The sequence below is a fragment of the Squalius cephalus genome (assembly GCF_949319135.1).
Source record: "Squalius cephalus genome assembly, chromosome: 15".
Taxonomy (NCBI): Eukaryota; Metazoa; Chordata; class Actinopteri; order Cypriniformes; family Leuciscidae; genus Squalius; species Squalius cephalus.
This window is the reverse complement of record NC_137136.1, coordinates 18,606,915-18,628,732: the sequence shown is the minus strand read 5'-3', so window position 1 is coordinate 18,628,732 and position 21,818 is coordinate 18,606,915. Positions and strand designations below refer to the sequence as shown.

Below are 21,818 nucleotides of genomic sequence, written 5' to 3'. Positions count from 1 at the left end.
CACCAATAAGACATACAAACCTTGCGGTTAAGTCGTCTACGGCCTGTCATCCGCCGGAATTCATAGAGCAATGGCGTAAGAAGTGGGTTGCGTCCTCGGTGCAAGTTGTGATGAGTGGGCCGGATGCGCTTTAGACAGTCTGGAGTGCAGTTGTGTGTAAGGTAGAAGAGTCGGTCGTTTGGGGCCTGATACGATGGCTCCTGAGGAATACGCTCACTTGTGTAGGTCGACACGGTTGTCTGCAAATTATGGGTTGTTGGTGTGATTGGCGTTAACGTATGCACAGGTCCAGACTGCAGAAGAAAGAGCCTGCAAGTAAGAAAACAAGATGTTGGTACATAGTGCTTGTATACTTCTTATATTATAATCACTCTGCAAAAAAGACATGTATTTCTGAATAACTCTGAATTTGATTTGAGTGACTGGATTACAAAACTTTTTGGACCTTGTTTAACAGTATTTTATACCTGATCAGGCCACTGAAGACAATAATAACACACGGAAATGTTGACAAAGTGGCAAAAAAGGAAATGTGGCATAGACAGTGTTTAGTATCTAAACAGATGACGGTAGTGACAAGTACGCAGTGTCTGGGTTATCACGCTAACCTGGAGGTATTGGGTTGCTGAACAGTGCCAATTAGTGCTTTGGGCTGGAGGTCAGAGGTCACGGCCTGACGAGGCTGCATTGCAACTGGACCAGTGCTCTTCTTAGCCATTTGACTCTTTAAACTTGGACTCCTGAAATGGAAGAGAAAAAGATAAACATGGTATAACGCTTGGCAGTATTATGAAAGAATAGAAACTCCTGAAGCACTCACTCTGTGCGGGAAGGCTGTGGGGGTCCAGCAGGCAGTGGCCGAGGTGGTGGGAGCTGCGGGGCTATAGGCCGACTGGCACCAGAAGTACTGTTGTCACTAGTGTATTGCACTACAGGACCCTTTGTCCTCAATGCTCCTAAAAACACATACACAGTTTTTAGAAAGATGTGAACTGGAAAATGAGTGCAGAGTAGGAACAGACCAGTAAATACTTAAGATGTAAGTAACTGTAACTGTAACTGTTCATGGATAAAATTAACAAGATCAAAATGGAAGCATAAATAAAAACACTAAAGGCCTGATCACACCAAGGATGATAACTATAATGAAAAAGATATAGGCCTAGTTTTATAAATCATTCTAAATTTAGTCCTTGCCACAACTATAATGTTATTGGCACAATCATTTTGTTGGAATCACTTTCAGAATTATTTTTTCCAACTGATGGATGATAAAAATAATTGAGAGAAAATCAGAATCCCCTCTGCTTTTAAGGGTTTGAGGATTTAAAGCGGCAGGCAACATCACAGCAGTGCATGCTTATAATAAACAGAAAGTTATGTTCTGGGCACTAATATAGTTATGTTTTTTTTAGTTATCGTTCTTGGTGTGAACGGGCCTTACAACTCCCTTAAAATGTAAAAGATGAACACATGTGGACAAACAGAGAAGCAATCAGTTACCCATATTAGGCCGCTGTCTTTGTTGACCAGCCATTTTCTTCTCTTGACTGTTAGCGGTGTTCATTTTCAGATTAAACATGGGTTCTAGTCGTGTAGAGCCACGATAAATCCACTCACTCCGCTTATCATCCTGCAACATTGAAAACAATATTTTTCATGTTCAAATGTCATTAAAGCAACATTAAGGAACTTTTCCTCTTCGGTCGCCCTACAGGTTGGAAGCGGAATTGTCCATTACCGCTGTCGTAAATAATTTCGCCGCCCGCAGCCTACTGTCGCCCGCACGCTCGCTGTTTATCCAGCACCGGCTTTGAATGAACGATGTCAACAGACAAGGTAGAGTATGTTGCATGATTTCATGAAAGCATGATGTATTGCGACATCAGAAACGAAGAAAAACTAAATAATGACTATTGTAACGCTTGACGTAAAGCAAGTCAAATTTGTAGTTTTCTTATGTCTCATTCGAACTACAGAAACGCGACCCGGTTTGGCAAACTTGCATAGCGCGGTTATAGCAGATATAGGGCTCCAAAGCGAATCCAGAAGTGCCTTTCACCCTGTTACGACTTGATGAACCACTGAAACCATTTTGGAAACATTATTTTAAGGTAAAAAATGTTACTTAGTGTTGCTTTAAACACACAGCAACTCTGCACATGAACATAACTGGACATAAAGGACAATCAGAGAGATCTAGCAGAAAGTGTTTTTTTTTTTTTTTATCTTTAACTATAACACTTCTAGCTGTATGTAGTGCCAAACTGACCAGGAAAAGCATTTTGACAAGGCTGCCATCCACTTCTTCCACACGGCTTTTCCACCATGTCCCCTCCCATTCCGTCTTTATAATTTGCCCTGGCTTCAGCAACACCATGGGCCTGTTAGGATACGACGTGATATACTCCTCAATGAAATCTCTGCATGATGCATCCTCAATATCCTCCCATGTCTTTTTCACTGAATCCAGGTTGAGAGAGAGAGAAATAGAGAATGATCCATTATAACAAATTATTTCATGCAATTATTATTATTTTTATTTTACAAATAAATAACAAGTGTTTGATATTACTTAAAGAGAAGGCAAAAACAGAAATTGCAGGAAATTGAAAAAAGAAAACCGTTTCTTACATGGTCTACAGATTGGATAGAGCTCAGGCAGGCCCACATATGAGGCATAACCATCATCGAAAAAAATCAGGAACCTGCAACAACATTCAGTCAGCATATTAGGTTGACCATTTGCAATGTCTTCTATCCAACAATCCCAAGATCTTATGTTCATCTTACCTCATACGGTTCTTACTGTTGGGCATTTCAGCGACTACGCCTGCATAGAGCCAGACTTGATTGCCATCCTTGTACCTGGCAACCACACGGGCACCAACAAACAGTCTTTCCAATGTTGGGTGGTAGTCAAATGCCACATGGTTACCAGAGAGAAGACTCTTCCCTTTATTCTCAAACTTTACCTTGTACTTAAAATTGTTTCCTGTGAACAATTGATATCAAAAGAATGGATTAAGCGTTGAGATTCAATTTTAGCCTACTGAAAACACACACAGCAGTTGCGAAATGTACAGTACTATTCAATAATTTAATAAACCACATACACTTACCCACTTGTTTGATGGCAACAAGTGTTCCACGATGCCATGTCTTGGTTCGTTTTTTACCCAAAAGTGTCATGTCGAGCTTGATGTTATCCTGTTTAATATTAGGGTTCGGTTGAGTGGGTGCGTTCCTTGGGCCTGAGGACATAAACACAGCTGGAACAGCCAGAGCACCGTGTGTTTGTGTGGAGGGGGCTTTAGCAGATGTGGCGATACCCGATGGGACTGTTCTGTTGACCGTCTGGGCCAGGTTCTGCACCTGCTGAGATGTTCTTTGAAGGGCAGCTGAAGCCTCCTTCAACTATAAATATAATCCAGGAAAGGAAACATCAACTAAAGCACCTGACAAATAACTTTATTAAGTACTAACAGTATAGCATTAAGGTGCGGTCACAATTTCAGCAGATCTAGTGTCAATAGTGTAGCAAAGTATGAAGCACAGCTCAGACATAGGTCATTTTCAAACCAAGCAGCTTTCTGTTGGTCAACGTGGCGAATTTGCATGACCAACTTGAATACAATGCAAAATCTACACCCAAACAGAAAATTCCTGATCATGTGAATTTTCGCCAATTAAAATTCACTGAAAAATTATAAATGTGACAGCACCTTTAGAGTGGTTGGTCAAATTTCACATCTGTCTTACCGCTGGGTCCTTGGCTGGAGTTACAACCTTCTTGGGAGGAACCACTGTGGAGCAAAACAAACACACTTGTTACTAGGGCTGAACGATATATCGTTATCGTATCTATATCGAGATATGAACTTTCAAGATATTACTATCGAAAAAGCAACGATATAGACGATATTGATTTCCCCTCTCCGCGCTCGCCCTGCATACAACTCTGGCAGTCACAACAAACATCCGTTTTACGAGTGCCCTTGAATGCACCGCTAAAGCCAGCGCGCGCACACTACCAGGGACGTGGGAACTATATTGTGAGAGTGGGGGCGGCGTTTCCATGGTGACGCGTCATTGCTTGTCACGTGACACACCGCAGCAGCAACAGCGCTGAATGAATGATAATCTGCTTTTATGTAATTTTTCCTTTTTTATTCAGAATATTCACAAATATGTTAGCTATGGCATGAAATATCTGATATTCCGATTGTCAAATACATGCAAGTGGAAGTATATTGTTGTTTAAACACCTTTAAAACGATCGCGTTAGTTGAGCTGTATGCGCGATGGGCGCCGCCGTGTTAGTTTGTGCCGCAGACGTAGTTCAGAGAATCGGATCTGTTGGATTTACAACCTCTATGTTTACAACACGTGAATTCATCCACTTCTCCCGAAATACTTAAAAGTAAGTGGTTGGTGAACTGGGAATAGAATAGAGTAAACACTGAAGTTACTTACACAATGTGTATCTGATATGAATAAAACGTGTCGAATTATAATGGAAAGGATTATTATTACCTCTTCCATAGACATCAGTGTGTATTTTACAAACTCTAAATGTATTGTTTTTTTTAGCACTTACGTAGTCATATCGTATTGTATCGATATCGAGATATCTGGCATGAAAATCGAGATATGAAATTTTGTCCATATCGTTCAGCCCTACTTGTTACTGTACAATTTTTACATCTATAAAATAAAAAAAATTAAAAACATCTAACTTACCACATCCCACAGCAATGACATCATCGTCATCATCGTCGTCAATCTCAATGACCTCAGAAGTATTTGCCCCGCCTACACCCTCATCCTCTGAACTGCTCTCACGATACACTAGACCCATCTTACTGTACACGTCCTTCACCAGAGCTTCACACTGAACCACAGACCTGTAAAAACAAAGATTTATGCACTGGATTACACTCAAACAGAGACCCACAGCAATTGATGGAGTGGAAACTTCCACCTGCTGAACTTGTGCAGTGTTTTTGATCAGCGTATCAGTTGCTGAAGTTGTTTACCACATGATATTTCGGCCAACGTTACTGGGAAGAATTTGTATATTGCAGTGAGTACTGTATTTTTCTCGAGAAACTTTTAAGAAACAGTTTGGTTGTTTGACTGAAGTCTCATTGTTGAGAAGACAAATTCTTTCTTTTCTTTTTACTCGTGATTTACTGGTCCATTCTTTGATATTGTCTGCCCACTTTTTCCTTGGTCTCCCTCTTTCTTGTTCCTTCAACCGTGGCCTGGAGAACAGTTTTGGCCAGCCCTGAGAATCTGGTGACATGTCCATACCACTGCAGTTTTCTTCTTTTGACTGTTGCTATGAGTTCTTCATAAGGCCCAGCATGCTGTGCCTAATGGTGCTGCGTACTTCCTTGTTGGTCACATGGTCTTTGTAGCTTATGCCCAGAATTTTTCGAAAGCCTCGCATTTCCAAGGCCTGAATTTTCTTCACTAGCTCAGCCATCAGTGTCCACAAGTCATGTGCATACAGAAAAATGGAGTTAACTAGAGCTTACATAAGTCTGAGCTTTAATCTAAGGGTGATGTCCTTGTCCCTCCATATTGGCTTCAGTCTTGCAAGTGCTGTTGTTCAGTTAGTTCATGCGTTCATGACCTCAAGGCTAGATTATTTTAATGCTCTACTGGGTGGTTGCCCTGCACGCTTAATAAACAAAGACGAGTTGGTCCAAAACACAGCAGCTAGAATTCTCACTACAACCAGAAAGTATGACCGAGAAATTAGTCCCGTTCTATTAACACTGCATATAGTCCGTCACGTCTACTGCGATCTCAAAATTCTGGCCAGTTGATAATACCTAGAATATCAAAATCAACTGCAGGCGGTTGATCCTTCTCCTATTTGGCACCTAAACTTTGGAACAGTCTTCCTAACATTGTCCGGAAAGCAGACACACTCTGTCAGTTTAAATCTAGACTAAAAACGCATCTTTTACCTGGCTTTCATATAGAACATTATACATTTCTATCATTCAAATCAGTTAAATGATTATTAGGCTGCATATATTAGGTCAGCCAGAACCGGGGACACTTCCTATAACACTTGATGTACTCGTTATATCATAAGAAGAATGGCATTTACGCTAATGTTAGTCTTTCTGTTTATTCCGAGGTTCACTGAAGTCAGCCGGATCCGGGCCATATCCAGTTCAGATGGTGGACCTGTGCCTGGACCCATCCACAACGCATCCCTGAGGTGCCAGCCTCATCAGCCCTGTGAAGGCCTCATCGACATGACAGCCATCGGCACCAGTGTTGGTCAAGTTACTTGGAAAAAGTAATTAGTTACTGATTACTTCTCCAAGAAAGTAACCCAGTTACTTTACTGATTACTTATTTTCAAAAGTAATTAGTTACTTTACTAGTTCAGGGTATATGCAGGAATCTTGAAGTTAATTTTAATACCTTTTCAAGACTTTTTCAAGACCTTCTCAATATTTTTTAATACCTCACCGCCACTTCAAGCGTGGCCACGAATTAATAATACCTCAGCAGGTTATACTAATTTGTTCCCTCGTTTTACTATATTGTGGCCACGTTGTAAATTTGTAAAACGTGCTGAGGTATTATTAATTCATGGCCACGAAACAATTCACCTGAATATTCACCAATTCACAAAAAAAAAAAGGAATAAAAAGCTGTACGAGAATAGTCGGCCTTCACTGAAGAGCTATCTTCACAGGTAAGAAAAACAGTTTAATAATCATTATTAATTCGTGGCCACGAAATAATTCACCTGAATATTCACCAATTCACAAAAATAGGTCTTTAGCATTCACTAATTAATAGTATCAAACTGTTTTTGGCCACGTTGTAATTCGTTAAATCAAAATGAGGGAGGGAATTAGTTCAACGTGTCCACGATTTATTAAAACGAGGGAACAAATAAGTCGTCGTGACAACTAATTATTTAGATCAGTGGACAGGGCGCAAGAACAAACAGAGAGAGAGAGAGCCCCGGCCGCGTGCGCGCACTCTCACCGCCTTCAAACAACAAGAGCGCTGTATTGCTCTCTCTCTCCCTCGCGCATAACAACACAATAGTAAAAGGTCGGAAGACCGATTGTGTTTTATAGATTAGTAGTTTGTTCATATAAAGTGTTTGATTAGCAAATACATGTTAAGGAAATGCATAATACAAATTGTATGGGTTAATGTAACGGTAAACGGACTCTGCGGGTAAAACTGTTGTGATGAAACTGCGCATGCGTGGGGTAAAACTGCTGGGGTGAAACTGCTGGGGTGAAACTGCTGGGGTAAAACTGTGGCTCTGCGGCTCTGCAGACAGATATTATTGCATTATGTTCATGCGTTCACCAACCTTCTCTTAAAACATTTCGGTGCGTTGTAATACACACTGGGAACGCCAGAGCGTACATTGTGCTTTTGAACTTCCGCCCGCCTGCCCGCTCTGGTGCTCTCAGAGGCAATTTACGAACGCACCCACAATAGCCTAGTTTTTTATGTACCTGTTCGTTTTTTTAATAAAAATGACTAAATTCACACACTTTAACAATGTTTTTGGGACTCAAACTGTTGGACAGCTAATTCAGAAAAAATACTTTCAAAATTTAAGACTTTATAAAGCCGTGATAAGACTTTTTAATACTTTTTAAGGGTCTTAATTTTTCCAAAATTGATTTATCACCTTTTAATACTTTTCAAGACCCCGCGGATACCCTGTAGTTACTTTACTAGTTACTTTTGAAAAATGCCCTTCATAAAGGTTAAAATATCATAAATATGCCGATTTATATGTTAAAGCTGACTGAACTGATGAGAATACTGATTCGGAATTAATTATATTTACAACACACACACAAAAAAATCAATTTTTTTTCCTGTTCTAACAAATGTTTTTACTCGGACAGGTGAATGACCGACCGAAGGACAAATGAAAAGGCTTAAATGTTGAGCCCTGGTATATATTTTTTATTATTATTCATTTATTTACCCATAAACCTGTCTTTAGGAAGCCATAAGTTACAGTGGCAAGAATAACTTTGTGAAACCTTTGGGGGTGGTGGACAGGGTTTACATTAAGACAGGAGTTTGCCTTAATCTAGTTGATCATGCATTTCTTTTCTTTTATTCCACAGCTGATGTGTGCAGTTTTTTTATTGCTTGCATTAAAGGAATACTCCACCGTCTTTTCATATTAAACTATGTTATTCCCTTAACTAAGACGAGTTGATACATACCTCTCTCGTCTCAGTGCGTGCACTCAATCGCTCTGGCGCGCGGCGAAACTTTGTTCACTCAGTTCATTCAATACGGGCCAAGCAGAGAAGCTACTAAACACCTCCACGTTTTCCCTATTTAAACACAGTTACTCGCGTAGTGTAACTCGACCTAGGACGGTGACACAAAACAAAACGTTGCGCTTTTCTAAGCGTGTAAAATGGATAACTATATTGTATGGCGGAATACCATAGCAAGCGCTTGGAAGCACTTCGTCCATTTTACACGCTTAGAAAAGCGCAACGTTTTGTTTTGTGTCACCGTCCTAGGTGGAGTTACACTACGCGAGTAACTGTGTTTAAATAGGGAAAACGTGGAGGTGTTTAGTAGCTTCTCTGCTTGGCCCGTATTGAATGAACTGAGTGAACAAAGTGTCGCCGCACGCCAGAGCGATTGAGTGCACGCACTGAGACGAGAGAGGTATGTATCAACTCGTCTTAGTTAAGGGAATAACATAGTTTAATATGAAAAGACGGTGGAGTATTCCTTTAAAATTATTTTCTCTTGTTTTGTTTTTTAATTGCAGTCTTTTTCTTCTGCCATTCATGCTTATCAGCTCCATGCAATCTTAAGTTTTTCTTGGTTCAGCTGCACACAGTCTGAAAAGGTTTTTTGGCAGTTTGCTAAAATAAAAAACCCATTCTAAGAGCTGTTGACTTTTCTACCTTGGGAAAGAACGTTAAACGAACAACTTAAAAAGGCATGACAAATCATGACATAAGACTGACATCACTCACAACGTACCAATGCATTATCCCTCATGAACAAATATAATGTCTGATGTTTGCACGTGCATACAGTTTACCATAACGACATCGTTCATGAATAAACATGACGTCTGAACACGGACAAACGGTGCGTGTTGACGCGTCAAAATTCACGCGTTTCGTTTAAAGACTTTTGAACGCGATCGCTTGCCATAGTGTTTACCACTGACTTCGCGGCGCTCATGTCATTGCCACTCACGAGTCACGGCTCACGTCACGAGACAGTCTCGCAGTATAACGCAGTAACGCAGCCTGCTTACGGGGAAGTAACAGTAATCTAATTACTGTTTTTGCAATTGAAATCCCTTACTTTACTCGTTACTTGAAAAAAGTAATCGGATTACAGTAACGCGTTACTTCTAACGCGTTACTGCCCATCAGTGATCGGCACTGATCCTCAACAAACTCGTCTCCATACCGGCGTGATGACTCCGACTTCCAACCAGATGGAACTGGATAAATATTCTGAATGTTCTGATCCAATCTGACTTCTGACCTGTAATGCTGCCTGAATCATAATCATACACTGTTCGCTCGTTGGCCAGAGGAGAACTGGCCCCGACTGAGCCTGGTTTCTCTCAAGGTTTTTTTTCTCCATTCTGTCACCCAGAGTCCGAAATTAACTTTTTGGCTCACCTGCCACGGGGACTGGTAGATGAAAAAATCCACCAGCCAAGCATATTTTTTACCGGCCAAAATAATAAACAGCCTTTTTTGGTCACATATACATTCATTTCAGTACATTTAATTGAGATAATAAGGTATTATGTTGAATACAAACATAAAAAATTGTCCAGAGCAAAATTTGAAATGTAGCCTATAATAAAAAAAATCTATATATTGATCAAAATGAGAGAAATGTATGAAATATTACTATCGTTGGGGTCAAATAAAACTTTTTTTTTGTCAGTTTTGTTACCTGACTCATGTGGAAGGGAAGGCAAAACATACTCGGTTACTTACGTAACCTCAGTTCCCTGAGAGATAACGAGTATTACGTTGCAAATGCTATGGGAAAACTCCTTTTCTCGGATGATTATTAGGGACAATTTGTCATCAGTTTTGTTTCATCAATGCTAATTTCCATTCCATATTTGGAAGATGTCTAAATCAGACGTTCCACAAAATGTATAAGAAACAGAGTAGCAGTTTGACAGTCTCATTGTTGAGAAGACAAATACTGTGTTGATATCAGTGCATAAACTCTCACACACTTTATACTTACTCTGAGGCATTAGAGCAAAGAGTGTCCATTTCAGAGACCTCCTTCTCCCTCTTCTCAACCCAGTCCTGCAGCTGCTCCAGCTGATCTTTCCTCTGCCGCACGGCCTCGCTGCCATCCACCTGCTCCTCGATCCACCTGCGCAGCTCGTCCAAAGACACCCCTAACTCCTCCTCCAACTCTGGATCCAACTCCATTTCTGAGCTCATACTGGCATCCACCTCCATACCCTTGAAAGAAAAGGAAAACAGGCTAAAAATGTTGTAAAAGTCTATCACATCATAAAACAAAGCAACATCTAAAAGGTGCATTCTGTAGTTCAGCTGGCAGACACTAGACATATAAATGTTCTCATTATAAAGAGTTAGTTCACCCAAAAAGAAAAATTCTGTCATCATTTAATCACCCTCATGATGTCAATCGAAACATGCAAGACTTTTGTTTATCTTTGAAAAATTTAATTAAAATAGCTTCTTTCCGTCCATTGACAGTCAATGGATTAGTTTTGCAATCTCTTTTTATGGAATTTTTGAAGCAACAAAATAGTAGTTGCGTAGACAGAAATCTCTCAGATTTAATTTTAAGTAATTAATAACAATTTCTTTTTTTCATTTCTGGGTGAAGTAACCATTTAACTATGGATCAGACCCACACATCACCTGAAAGAATTTTAGTACGTTTCTCCTCAAAAACATTTCAACAGTGATATTGAAAGGCATCCTAACACAAACTGCTCAATGCAGTCCTTTCACAACATTTCTATAATAAAGTCCCATTGTGTCAGAAATTTAACATGGCTATTCCAAAACATATATATTTTTTTTTTTTATTGAATTTTTGATAATGTTTTAGTAAAAGTTAAAGTTGCATCTGTTAAAATTATTTAATAGATCTGAGATAATATAATAACAAAAAAAATGTATGAACAGGTATTTTTCTTAAGTAATATTAACAAAGATTAATAGATACTGTAAGAAATTGCTCATTGATAGTTATTGCATTAACTAATAAGACCTTAATGTAAAGTGTTACCACAAATTCTTTAGTTGACCAATGTTTAGGGTGAATGTAGATAGATGTGCTGATCTGTGTTAGTTTAGTTTTAAGACGTAAAGCCTAAACATTGACTACTCTGACCCACTTCAGCCCCTTGTATTATACAGCTGTAATTTAAGTTAATATAATGCTACTTAAGAAGCATTTCTGTGCCACATTTTCAGAATAAATTTGGCACCAGCCTTCTATTTTCCCATGATTGTAATGAAACGTATCTGGACATGTAGATATCGTGACTGTAAACGGAATATTATCTTCATCCAATAAGGTGAAAAGCCGTATTCAACACCAGAATGCGCCAGTATGTGCAACGTTACTTCAACCACCATTCCTGCAAATCAAGACCTCTAAACGGCGCGCAGCACACGGATGAGAGGGCTAAACAGATCATTTCTCATAAAAAAGCACAACAAAACATAGTAAGTTACCGTGGTTTTCTTAAATCACCAACATGTACAAAAAGATCAGTAATATGCAGAGTCAAGTTAGCTTCATTGAATCGTGCTGATGCTAACTGAGTTAGCTTACCTCCCCTAACGTGCCTGTGCCTCCAGCTCTTTTGTTAATTTCTACTTTTCCCGTGTTTTAAATGACCGGCTCACAAAGCGCAGTGCGTGTAAAGCTTTTTCCTATACCGCAGCCATTTTGGTAATTTTGTTATTTCGACAAATTCCACGGTCTTCGAGCACTCTTTAGCCACACCAAAAAACCTACGAATGTGTTTGGCTGATGATGATTGTGCAAGCTGACCAATCGGCTTTTGCGTGACGAGAGAGTGGCAGTTGAAGTGATCAATTGCGTGCAAGAAATCTCCAGAGCACGCCTCCTACAATGCAACACGCCGTGAAAAATGCCCGCACTAGTGCTCTACAGGACTACAAAACACCGCACAAAGTGAATCAAATACAATCTGGCGCCATAAAAACATTACAACTGAAATATCTATGAAAATAAATAATTAAAATACTGTCCACACCGAAACAGTATTAATAAGTCCGAAACCATTTTTTCCAAACAAAAAGCCAGACTCTTCACTGAATCACTGTGCATGTTACTCTAAAACAAAACATTAATTGTTGACTTATTATGTTTATCGATTATTTTTGTTTATTGTTTTTTCATTCACTTTTGCTCTGCCTTTGTATTGTCTGCACAAAGTGAGAAGTCATGCCAAGGCAAAAGGAAGGAACTTCCACATGATCAATATTTGGTTGCTGATCACCATTTACAAAATCGTTATAGTAACACCTGTATTGTGGTATTTTATGGTGTAAAAACATGGTGTGTTTGTGTATGTTTTGTAAGGTAGGGTCTGTAAAGCACTTTAGTCAACTCGTGTTGTTTTTAAACGTGCTTTAGAAATAAAATAGATTATTTTGGATGATTTACAATTACTTATAGCCATCTACTTATTGCTATCCTGTGCTTTGGTTGCATTCTGATGGCATTATTAATTCATTAGACATGACAATACCTCCATAGCAGTAAAGATAATCTTCAATTGGTGTGCAGCAAAACTAACAGGTTGACTGCAGATAGGTGACACTGAATAATTTCAATAAATACAAGATCAGGATATTTCTAATGAGAAAACATTAATTTAATTAATAATGAAATGCAAAGATATAACAAGATATAACAAATATGTAAAACAAAGATATAACAATAAATCATGTACAAATTTAAAATGCATGGGATTGGAATAATAAATAATAAATCATGTATAAGTAAGTGAACTTGGAATCCTGTTCATTTCATGTTGTTTCATGGTGTTCTTACTCCTCATCCTCCACAACATTGCTCACAGTGAACACCAGAAAGCCATCCTTGTTTGGGGGCATAAAAGGACATGTTTTTTTTTTTTGATTATGTCATTCTTCTTTGCCTCTTCAATCCCCCAGGTCATGTGTTCTCAGGAGAGAGGGCACCTTCAGCTCGAACTTAGCCTGGAGGAAGTCCAGCTCGGTAAAGTGAGCATCTACATGGGTTAGTTTGAAGAACAGGCTCCTGGAGCCACGTCGTAGCTGAATCACTGACATCTTGCCCAACTTTGGTGCAATCCTTCCAATTCAGCACATCAGCATTCTTCATTTCACAAAATCCTCAAAGTGCTCATCCAGGACCATTTCCTGCTCGACACCATGGTGAAAACGGTCAGCACTCATGAAAGTGTGTCCCTTTTCAAACTATTCTACAGTGATATCCTCCATGGAGGTGGTATCACCATTAACAAGGCAGACCAGGGAGGATAGCAGAACAGTTGTCCACCCAGAGGATGCTGTGGCAGATGTCTCTTTCTTTCTCTAGTCCAGTCACATAGGCCAAGGTGATCTCTGCTGCACTTTGCCCTGCCGTGCCCTCATGCCAGACCGCAGGAATGGTGTGTTTTTGTTGTTGTTTTTTCTTGCCTACAGAGTTAAAGGTGTCATGGAATGCCATGATAAGCTTAATGAAGATTGGGTCCACACTCTTCACAAATGTGTCCTCTGGCCAGTCTTTCTCCGCATCAGCCTTTATGCCCACGCCACCTCTGGCTCTGCAAGCAGTCCATGTCATGGTCATCCCCATCATGGTCATTTTTAATGTGCTGATCCTGCAGTAGGCACTCCTTACATTCCTCCTCTCTTTGGTCTCTTCTGATCACCTCATTTCCTATCTCATTCCCCATCACAGAGAGGACCAGGCTGTCAAGTGGCCAAGAAGAAAGTTTTACCAATCTGCTGTGGGACCTGATCTTCATTCTTTAGCCTGCAAAAAAGGGCCTGCCACGTCGCCGCTTTTCCATCCACACAAAATTTTGCTGCTGGTAGCTGGCTGACACTGTGGAACATGAATGCACGTCTGTCTGTGTAGTCCTGTTCTAGATGCATTGTGCATTTTCTTCTGCATTTCTGGCCACATGGATCTCTCATTGGTGGGGGCTTTGGATGGAGTGACGGTGGGCTTTGGTAGTAGAGCTGTGGCTGGAGCGAGGGGAAACTCCATGAGAGCAACAAGCGTGGTGTCAGGTGTGCTGCAGAACAGCTCATCAGAACCAAACTCCGGGAAACTGTGGTGTCCGAATTCCAGACAACTGTCAAGAACTGTCCACGTTTTTGATTTGGGTGCTGGATCACAATCAATATTCCCACAATTAACTGAAATAAACAGAACAAATTTTAAATTGGAGACATGCATGGGAAAATAAATGGAACATGAAATATTTTAACAATATTTGATTAACTAATGTCAACGTAATCAAATTAGGTAAATGCCTACCACTGTCCAGAATGCTCTTTTTTATTTTATTTTTTGCGGTGCTTCTGGACCACAGAACCACAGGCCACAAGGAACTGAAAGGAATGGAGCAAATTTAACAATAATAAACTGATGTCATTCACGCCCTTGGAAATGGTATAACTGGTGTGAGATTTTGTGTAAGGTAGAGTCTCCTCGTGAGACTTTGATACCTGACTCTACCGATGAAACTGCAAACTATTCTTCAGGAAATTTTTACCTATTTGATTGAACCTCACGACTCCTGGTCTTCTTTCATCATACCTGGTCCTGGGTCTTTAAGCTGTTCTCCCTTAACAATAGTTTACCATGATTTACCATGTTCTAACATGTTTTACCAGTTTACCTTGATTTACCATAGTTTGCCATGATTTACCACGTTCTAGTATGATTTACATTCTTCTAAATATCTTCCTTTCTGTTCAGCAGAAGAAAGAAATTCATACAGCTTTGAAACAACATGAGGGTAAGTATATGATGACAGAATTTTCATTTTAAAAGTGAACTTCTCCTTTAAAGTCTTTTTTAAAAGATCCCCTGGGGTCAACGTGTCAGCGTGACAGAAGTTTGATGCTGTCGTGTGAGAACAAGCAACATTTGGCATTTTTCATCCTCCCGCGTGCCTCATCTTCTTAATCTCCTCACGTAAATTATTAGATTTGGATGGCGTACGTTTCTTCCCTACGGCAGAAACCACCACAGGTTCATCAATGCCATCAAATGTATTAATTTTTTTGTTTGTTTGTCGATCAAAAAGTACAAAGTAGATAAGGAAAACTAGGATGCCGGGTGTATTCATAGCACCGCCGTTACTGTTTACAATGGGTGGAATGGTGCACTGTGATTGGTTGAGCGGATTTATCGCATTCTGCTGAGAAAGGAGACTGGTGTTTGTCGCGGTTTGGAAAGAAAGGGAGAAAACATGACAGAATTACACGGCGGATATCGCATTTTAAGTAAAATTAAAAATGTACTTTTCAATACCGAGCCTATACAATACTGATTTTTGCGGGAACTAAATTTTTTGAAAAATGGCGTTTATCGCGTTTTGGAACCAAACTCTTCATTTTATTCACAGCCATCATTTGTAGTAAGTAACCAATTCACAAACTGTTTGCTCAAGCGTAGCATTTTTCGGAGTTCACTGTGTAGCCTGCTCCCTGAATCTTCGAGTTCACTGTGTAGCCTGCTTCCTGAATTGTCAAGTTCACGGTGCTATAGCCTGCTCCCTGAATCGTCGAGTTCACTGTGTAGCCTGCTCCCTGTGTAGCCTGCTCCCTGAATCGTCACGTTCACTGTGTAGCCTGCTCCCTGAATCGTCGAACTGTGTAGCCTGCTCCCTGAATCGTCGAGTTCACTGTGTAGCCTGCTCCCTGAATCGCCGAGTTCACTGTGTAGCCTGCTCCCTGAATCGTCGAGTTCACTGTGTAGCCTGCTCCCTGAATCGACAAACTGTGTAGCCTGCTCCCTGAATCGTCGAGTTCACTGTGTAGCCTGCTCCCTGAATCGTCGAGTTCACTGTGTAGCCTGCTCCCTGAATCGTCGAGTTCACTGTGTAGCCTGCTCCCTGAATCGACAAACTGTGTAGCCTGCTCCCTGAATCGTCGAGTTCACTGTGTAGCCTGCTCCCTGAATCGTCGAGTTCACTGTGTAGCCTGCTCCCTGAATCGTCACGTTCACTGTGTAGCCTGCTCCCTGAATCGGCGAGTTCACTGTGTAGCCTGCTCCCTGAATCGGCGAGTTCACTGTGTAGCCTGCTCCCTGAATCGTCACGTTCACTGTGTAGCCTGCTCCCTGAATCGGCGAGTTCACTGTGTAGCCTGCTCCCTGAATCGGCGAGTTCACTGTGTAGCCTGCTTCCTGAATTGTCAAGTTCACGGTGCTATAGCCTGCTCCCTGAATCGTCGAGTTCACTGTGTAGCCTGCTCCCTGTGTAGCCTGCTCCCTGAATCGTCGAGTTCACTGTGTAGCCTGCTCCCTGAATCGTCGAGTTCACTGTGTAGCCTGCTTCCTGAATTGTCAAGTTCACGGTGCTATAGCCTGCTCCCTGAATCGTCGAGTTCACTGTGTAGCCTGCTCCCTGTGTAGCCTGCTCCCTGAATTGTCACGTTCACTGTGTAGCCTGCTCCCTGAATCGACAAACTGTGTAGCCTGCTCCCTGAATCGTCGAGTTCACTGTGTAGCCTGCTCCCTGAATCGTCGAGTTCACTGTGTAGCCTGCTCCCTGAATCGTCACGTTCACTGTGTAGCCTGCTCCCTGAATCGGCGAGTTCACTGTGTAGCCTGCTCCCTGAATCGGCGAGTTCACTGTGTAGCCTGCTCCCTGAATCGTCACGTTCACTGTGTAGCCTGCTCCCTGAATCGTCGAGTTCACTGTGTAGCCTGCTCCCTGAATCGCCGAGTTCACTGTGTAGCCTGCTCCCTGAATCGTCGAGTTCACTGTGTAGCCTGCTCCCTGAATCGACAAACTGTGTAGCCTGCTCCCTGAATCGTCGAGTTCACTGTGTAGCCTGCTCCCTGAATCGTCGAGTTCACTGTGTAGCCTGCTCCCTGAATCGTCGAGTTCACTGTGTAGCCTGCTCCCTGAATCGTCACGTTCACTGTGTAGCCTGCTCCCTGAATCGTCACGTTCACTGTGTAGCCTGCTCCCTGAATCGGCGAGTTCACTGTGTAGCCTGCTCCCTGAATCGGCGAGTTCACTGTGTAGCCTGCTCCCTGAATCGTCACGTTCACTGTGTAGCCTGCGCCCTGAATTGTCACGTTCACTGTGTAGCCTGCTCCCTGAATCGTCGAACTGTGTAGCCTGCTCCCTGAATCGTCGAGTTCACTGAATCGTCGAGTTCACTGTGTAGCCTGCTCCCTGAATCGTCGAGTTCACTGTGTAGCCTGCTCCCTGAAACGTCGAACTGTGTAGCCTGCTCCCTGAATCGTCGAGTTCACTGTGTAGCCTGCTCCCTGAATCGTCAAACTGTGTAGCCTGCTCCCTGAATCGTCAAACTGTGTAGCCTGCTCCCTGAATCGTCAAACTGTGTAGCCTGCTCCCTGAATCGTCAAACTGTGTAGCCTGCTCCCTGAATCGTAGAGCTCATTCATTTGTGGATGTTAACTGAATCTATAAGTCACCTACGCTGCTTACTTCTGTATATTATATCTATCTATAAATTACGGGAAAGTCTTTCTGTCTGTGTGTGTGTGTGTGTTTTATTCGCATATCTCTCGAACCGTTAGTCTGGTAGATTTCAAACTTGACAGGTGTCTTGCTACGGCATGAGTAAGTGCAGTGCCAGTTTGATTGTTTGTTGTTTGGATTAGAAATGCAAAATATATCATTAAATATATATTGGTAAAAGAAGCACACACTGGCTTTTGCTGCTCTAGCCGCTGGCCACTCCCCCTCTCACACGGCACACTGAAGCCTTGTTTATACTTTCCGCAGCGCGAGTCTCCGCAGACTGCGCGCGCACCTCCCCAAACGGACAAGGCATTTATACTTGACGCGCTCGCCGTAGTACTATTCTTTGAAACGATAGGGGGGCAACTCGAGTAATTGTCCTCTAAACCATCAGGAATCAGCAGTGAGAAGAAGAAAGCTATACATGTGACAATGTTTATTTTAGTACACCACCACCAATACCACACTACAAAAAGAATCATGTAAAACCCAGTAAACCCTGAGATTATTACTCGTGACACTAAAACAAAATATATATATATGAGAATGTATATACAACATAACTAAATTAACAATCTCTTACATATTTTCTAATTTCACTAAACATTTCATTAAGTTTCGTGAACATTTTTATTAAACATGGACCTTTATGTTAATTAAAAATACTTTTTATGCTATTGTATGCTCATTTTTTAAAATGTAAGCAACTAGTTTAGACGTGCAAACTGGGTGCCGGTGTGGTGAAAAGTTCGAGCTCGGCCAGATTCGGCTCGAAGTCGTTCATCTTCGGATGCGGAGCCGCGCGCGCTGTTACAAAAAAAGCCATGCACACCGCCAAGCAAAATGGGGTCTTGCGCACCCAACGCGCACGACCGCCCACAACGCAATGCCGTCATTTTTTGTTGCGTGCACCTTCCGACCGCTCGTGCGGACGCGTTGAGTATAAACCTAGCTTGAGTGAGCACAGCCCAGAACCAGAGACAGAGAGGGTCGAAGAAAGCAGCGGAGCTTAAGTAGCGTTTTCTCGGAGTGTGTAGCCTGCTCCCTGAATCGTGTAGTTCAATTTTCCACATTTATTGTATGTCAGTATCAGTATTTGCTTTCTACCATGCACAAATAATGTCACTGAACTTTTGCTGTGTAATTGTAACAATGAGCACTCAAATACACCAAACCAACAATTACTAAAAACACACACAAAAAATGATTTTGTACAGGCACTTTGCACTGATCCCTGAATCGACGAGCTTATTCATTTGTGGATGTTAATTGAATCTGTAAGTCAGCTATGCTGTTTACTTCTGAATATTATATTTCATTCTGGTGCTCTAAATGTTATCGCTACTGTGTAATAATAGCCAATGCTATTCACCAACTAAACATATCCTATTCAATGCGTTCAGTCTCTTTCACGGGCATCATTTGTAGTAGCCTATTAACAAGCTGTTTGCTCAAGCATAGCGTTTTCTCGGAGTTCACTGTGTGCTTTCTACCATGCACAAATAAAAATGTCACTGAACTTTTGCTGTATAATTGTAACAATGAGCATTAAAACACACCACACCAACAATTACTAAAAACACACAAAAACTGATTTTGCACGGGCATTTTGCACTAGTTTATTTAAATTCTAAAAAAATGTGATGACAGGATTCAGCGGCATTGCGCAGCACGAATTGTGGCATGCCGTGAAGAAAAAAAAACATGCATTCTTAATGGCCACATCTATAGGGTGATAAAGGTATAATGATTAGCATTGAATTATAAATATAGGCTACTTCATTCTTTTGAAAATACCTAGACGAACAAAGATAAGCCATATATTGTCGCAATTGTATATTTTTTGTCTTCATGTTTCATCGTCAAAACAGCTCTATCTGTATCTGTGTTTTATTCAGCTATAGCGATATCTGGATGCCTTTGTCCATATAAGGGATTTAAAAAAACGGTTCATGGATTTTCGTTTGATGAATGTGCCATTTCTGGTATTTTGCCAGTTAATCATCAGGCGTATATTGCAATCAGTGATTTATTTATTTTTACAAATCAAACACTCAAATTTAATCGAGGAATCGTAACGGTCCTAGTCCCAAGCATTAAGGTGTCCTGAAATGAGCATGTTGAAATCCAAGACATATCAATCGTACCCTGTTAATCCTGCAGAGTCTGGTCTTTCCATTTCCCTCTTTTTTCCAACGCATTATTTGAGCCTGAGCTCTCTTTCCTCTCCGTGGCATCCTTTAAAATATGAAGAGATAAATACAAATTACACCCTGCCTATTTATACCTGCCAGATGAATAAACATGAGGCACGATTATCATAATGAGATGGCACTGAATAGTGAGCTCCAATGCAGTTGTTACTAGTAGGAATAGCTATTGTAGAGCTCTCTAATTGAATTGTTACTAGTAAGAATTGAATTTGAGAGCTCTCTAATTGTAATTCTTTCTAGAAACAATTGAATTATAGAGCTCTCTAATTGGAATTCTTACTAGTAACAATTCAATTGTAGAACTCCGTAATTAAAAATGAATGGAAGTCAATGGAGACATAGGCCTGACTAGTAAAATTTCATTTGTAGAGCTCTAATTGTAATTGTTACTAGTAATAACTGAATTAGAGAGCTCTGTAATTGTAATTTTTACTAGTCATAATTGAATTGTAGAGCTCTCTAATTTAATTCTTACTAGTAAAAATGCAATTACGACGAGTAACACTGGGTACCATTTAAGCTAAAACGGCTTGCCATTCTATAGTCTATAAGGAATAACGTTAACGTTACCTGAGGGTTAAACACAAGAAAAACATATTAATGTTGTCTCTCCATCACTCCTCAAAATACTGTAAATGTCGTCAATGAAGTAATCAATGCGTTATGCGTCACCTCATGCGTTAATATTTACCAAAAATTGCTGCAAATATAGTGAAGCTGCCGTCTCTATCCTACTGGGACCCATTCAAACAGATTGTCAGCGTGGATTTGTGCTAACCGTTACATGTCATGAACCACGTGACCGCAAGGCACGAAAACAAAGGATGTCAACTCACTCTCGAGTTATACCAGTAATACACTAATGGAACTCCCGTTATATTCAATAAAGCTAACTACAGCGCAAAATAAATTTCTAACATACATTATATTTGCACGTTGTTTATGATTAGAGAATTCTGTCAGTGAGCGTGAACTGAAATCGGTTCTCACCGGATTTCTTCACCGGTGACTAATCTAACCGCCTTCGATTGGATGTTGCATTTTTAAACTCAGCAGAAACGCGAGTGATTGACTACACGCTGCCCTTGATAGACATGCAGCGACTTGCATCAATCGACAATTTTCACGCAGTATTTAAGCAATTGTAAGCTACACAAACAGAAAACCCAAAGGACGTAGTATCCATCAGACACACACAAAATATCATTTTACGTTTTCACACAAAGATAGACGTGTGGCTAGCTGTAGACATCCCTTATGCATCACCATCTTCAGTGTAAACAAAAACGATATAAACTACACCTCGTATTATAATACGAATAATTTTGCCAACATTTCATTCAAATAAAGAGCTACATTTGACATGACAAGGATTTATAAAACAGCATATTTGACAACAACCATCTCCACTCACCTCAAGAGTAGCTAATGCGGGAAGTCAGTCAGTCAGTCAGTCAGTCAGCAACTGATCCGTGAGGGTTGCCAGGTGCCAGCAAGGTTTTCCAGCCCAAAACCTCGTCAAAAACCGCCCAAAAAACCGCCCAATTTTGTGTGTGGCTTGTTTCTCGTTTAAAACACATTAAAATCATTAACAAGCTTTAAAATGACCCATTTTTCGACTTAGCCTATCCAATTTTAGAAACAATATTCAATCAAATGAACGCAAAAGTAGGCTACTGACCTCAATCAGACTATTCTACTAAACTATAAGCTTATGTTACGGAAAATAATGCGATCAACTTATCGATGAGTCTCTTTATTGTCAATTAAAGTCACTTGGAAAAAAAGCATTCAGTAACATAAAAACAGTGGATATATGGACATAA

The 21,818-nt window shown here is 40.7% G+C and overlaps 1 protein-coding gene across 4 annotated transcripts in view; it reads right to left on the bottom strand.

Moving 5' to 3' along the window:
• Nucleotides 1-21,459, bottom strand: part of setdb1b (SET domain bifurcated histone lysine methyltransferase 1b) — a 30,805-nt gene extending 9,346 nt beyond the window's left edge. The window contains exons 1-13 of one of the 4 annotated variants that reach the window (XM_079895904.1): nt 21,407-21,459; nt 19,927-20,017; nt 10,279-10,505; nt 4,744-4,907; nt 3,763-3,806; nt 3,123-3,417; nt 2,794-2,995; nt 2,635-2,708; nt 2,273-2,463; nt 1,504-1,633; nt 821-956; nt 609-740; nt 21-309 (exon numbers count right to left, since the gene is read on the bottom strand). In XM_079895904.1, the coding sequence (XP_079752030.1) occupies nt 21-309; nt 609-740; nt 821-956; nt 1,504-1,633; nt 2,273-2,463; nt 2,635-2,708; nt 2,794-2,995; nt 3,123-3,417; nt 3,763-3,806; nt 4,744-4,907; nt 10,279-10,505; nt 19,927-20,016 (1,974 nt within the window). In that variant the 5' untranslated portion in view covers nt 20,017; nt 21,407-21,459. Of the gene's footprint in view, nt 1-20; nt 310-608; nt 741-820; nt 957-1,503; nt 1,634-2,272; nt 2,464-2,634; nt 2,709-2,793; nt 2,996-3,122; nt 3,418-3,762; nt 3,807-4,743; nt 4,908-10,278; nt 10,506-11,859; nt 12,098-19,926; nt 20,018-20,562; nt 20,640-20,683; nt 20,703-21,406 lie in introns of those variants that run through there. The other 3 variants (XM_079895905.1, XM_079895903.1, XM_079895906.1) reach the window with 3 other exon arrangements.
• Between the last annotated feature and the right edge of the window lie 359 nt (nt 21,460-21,818).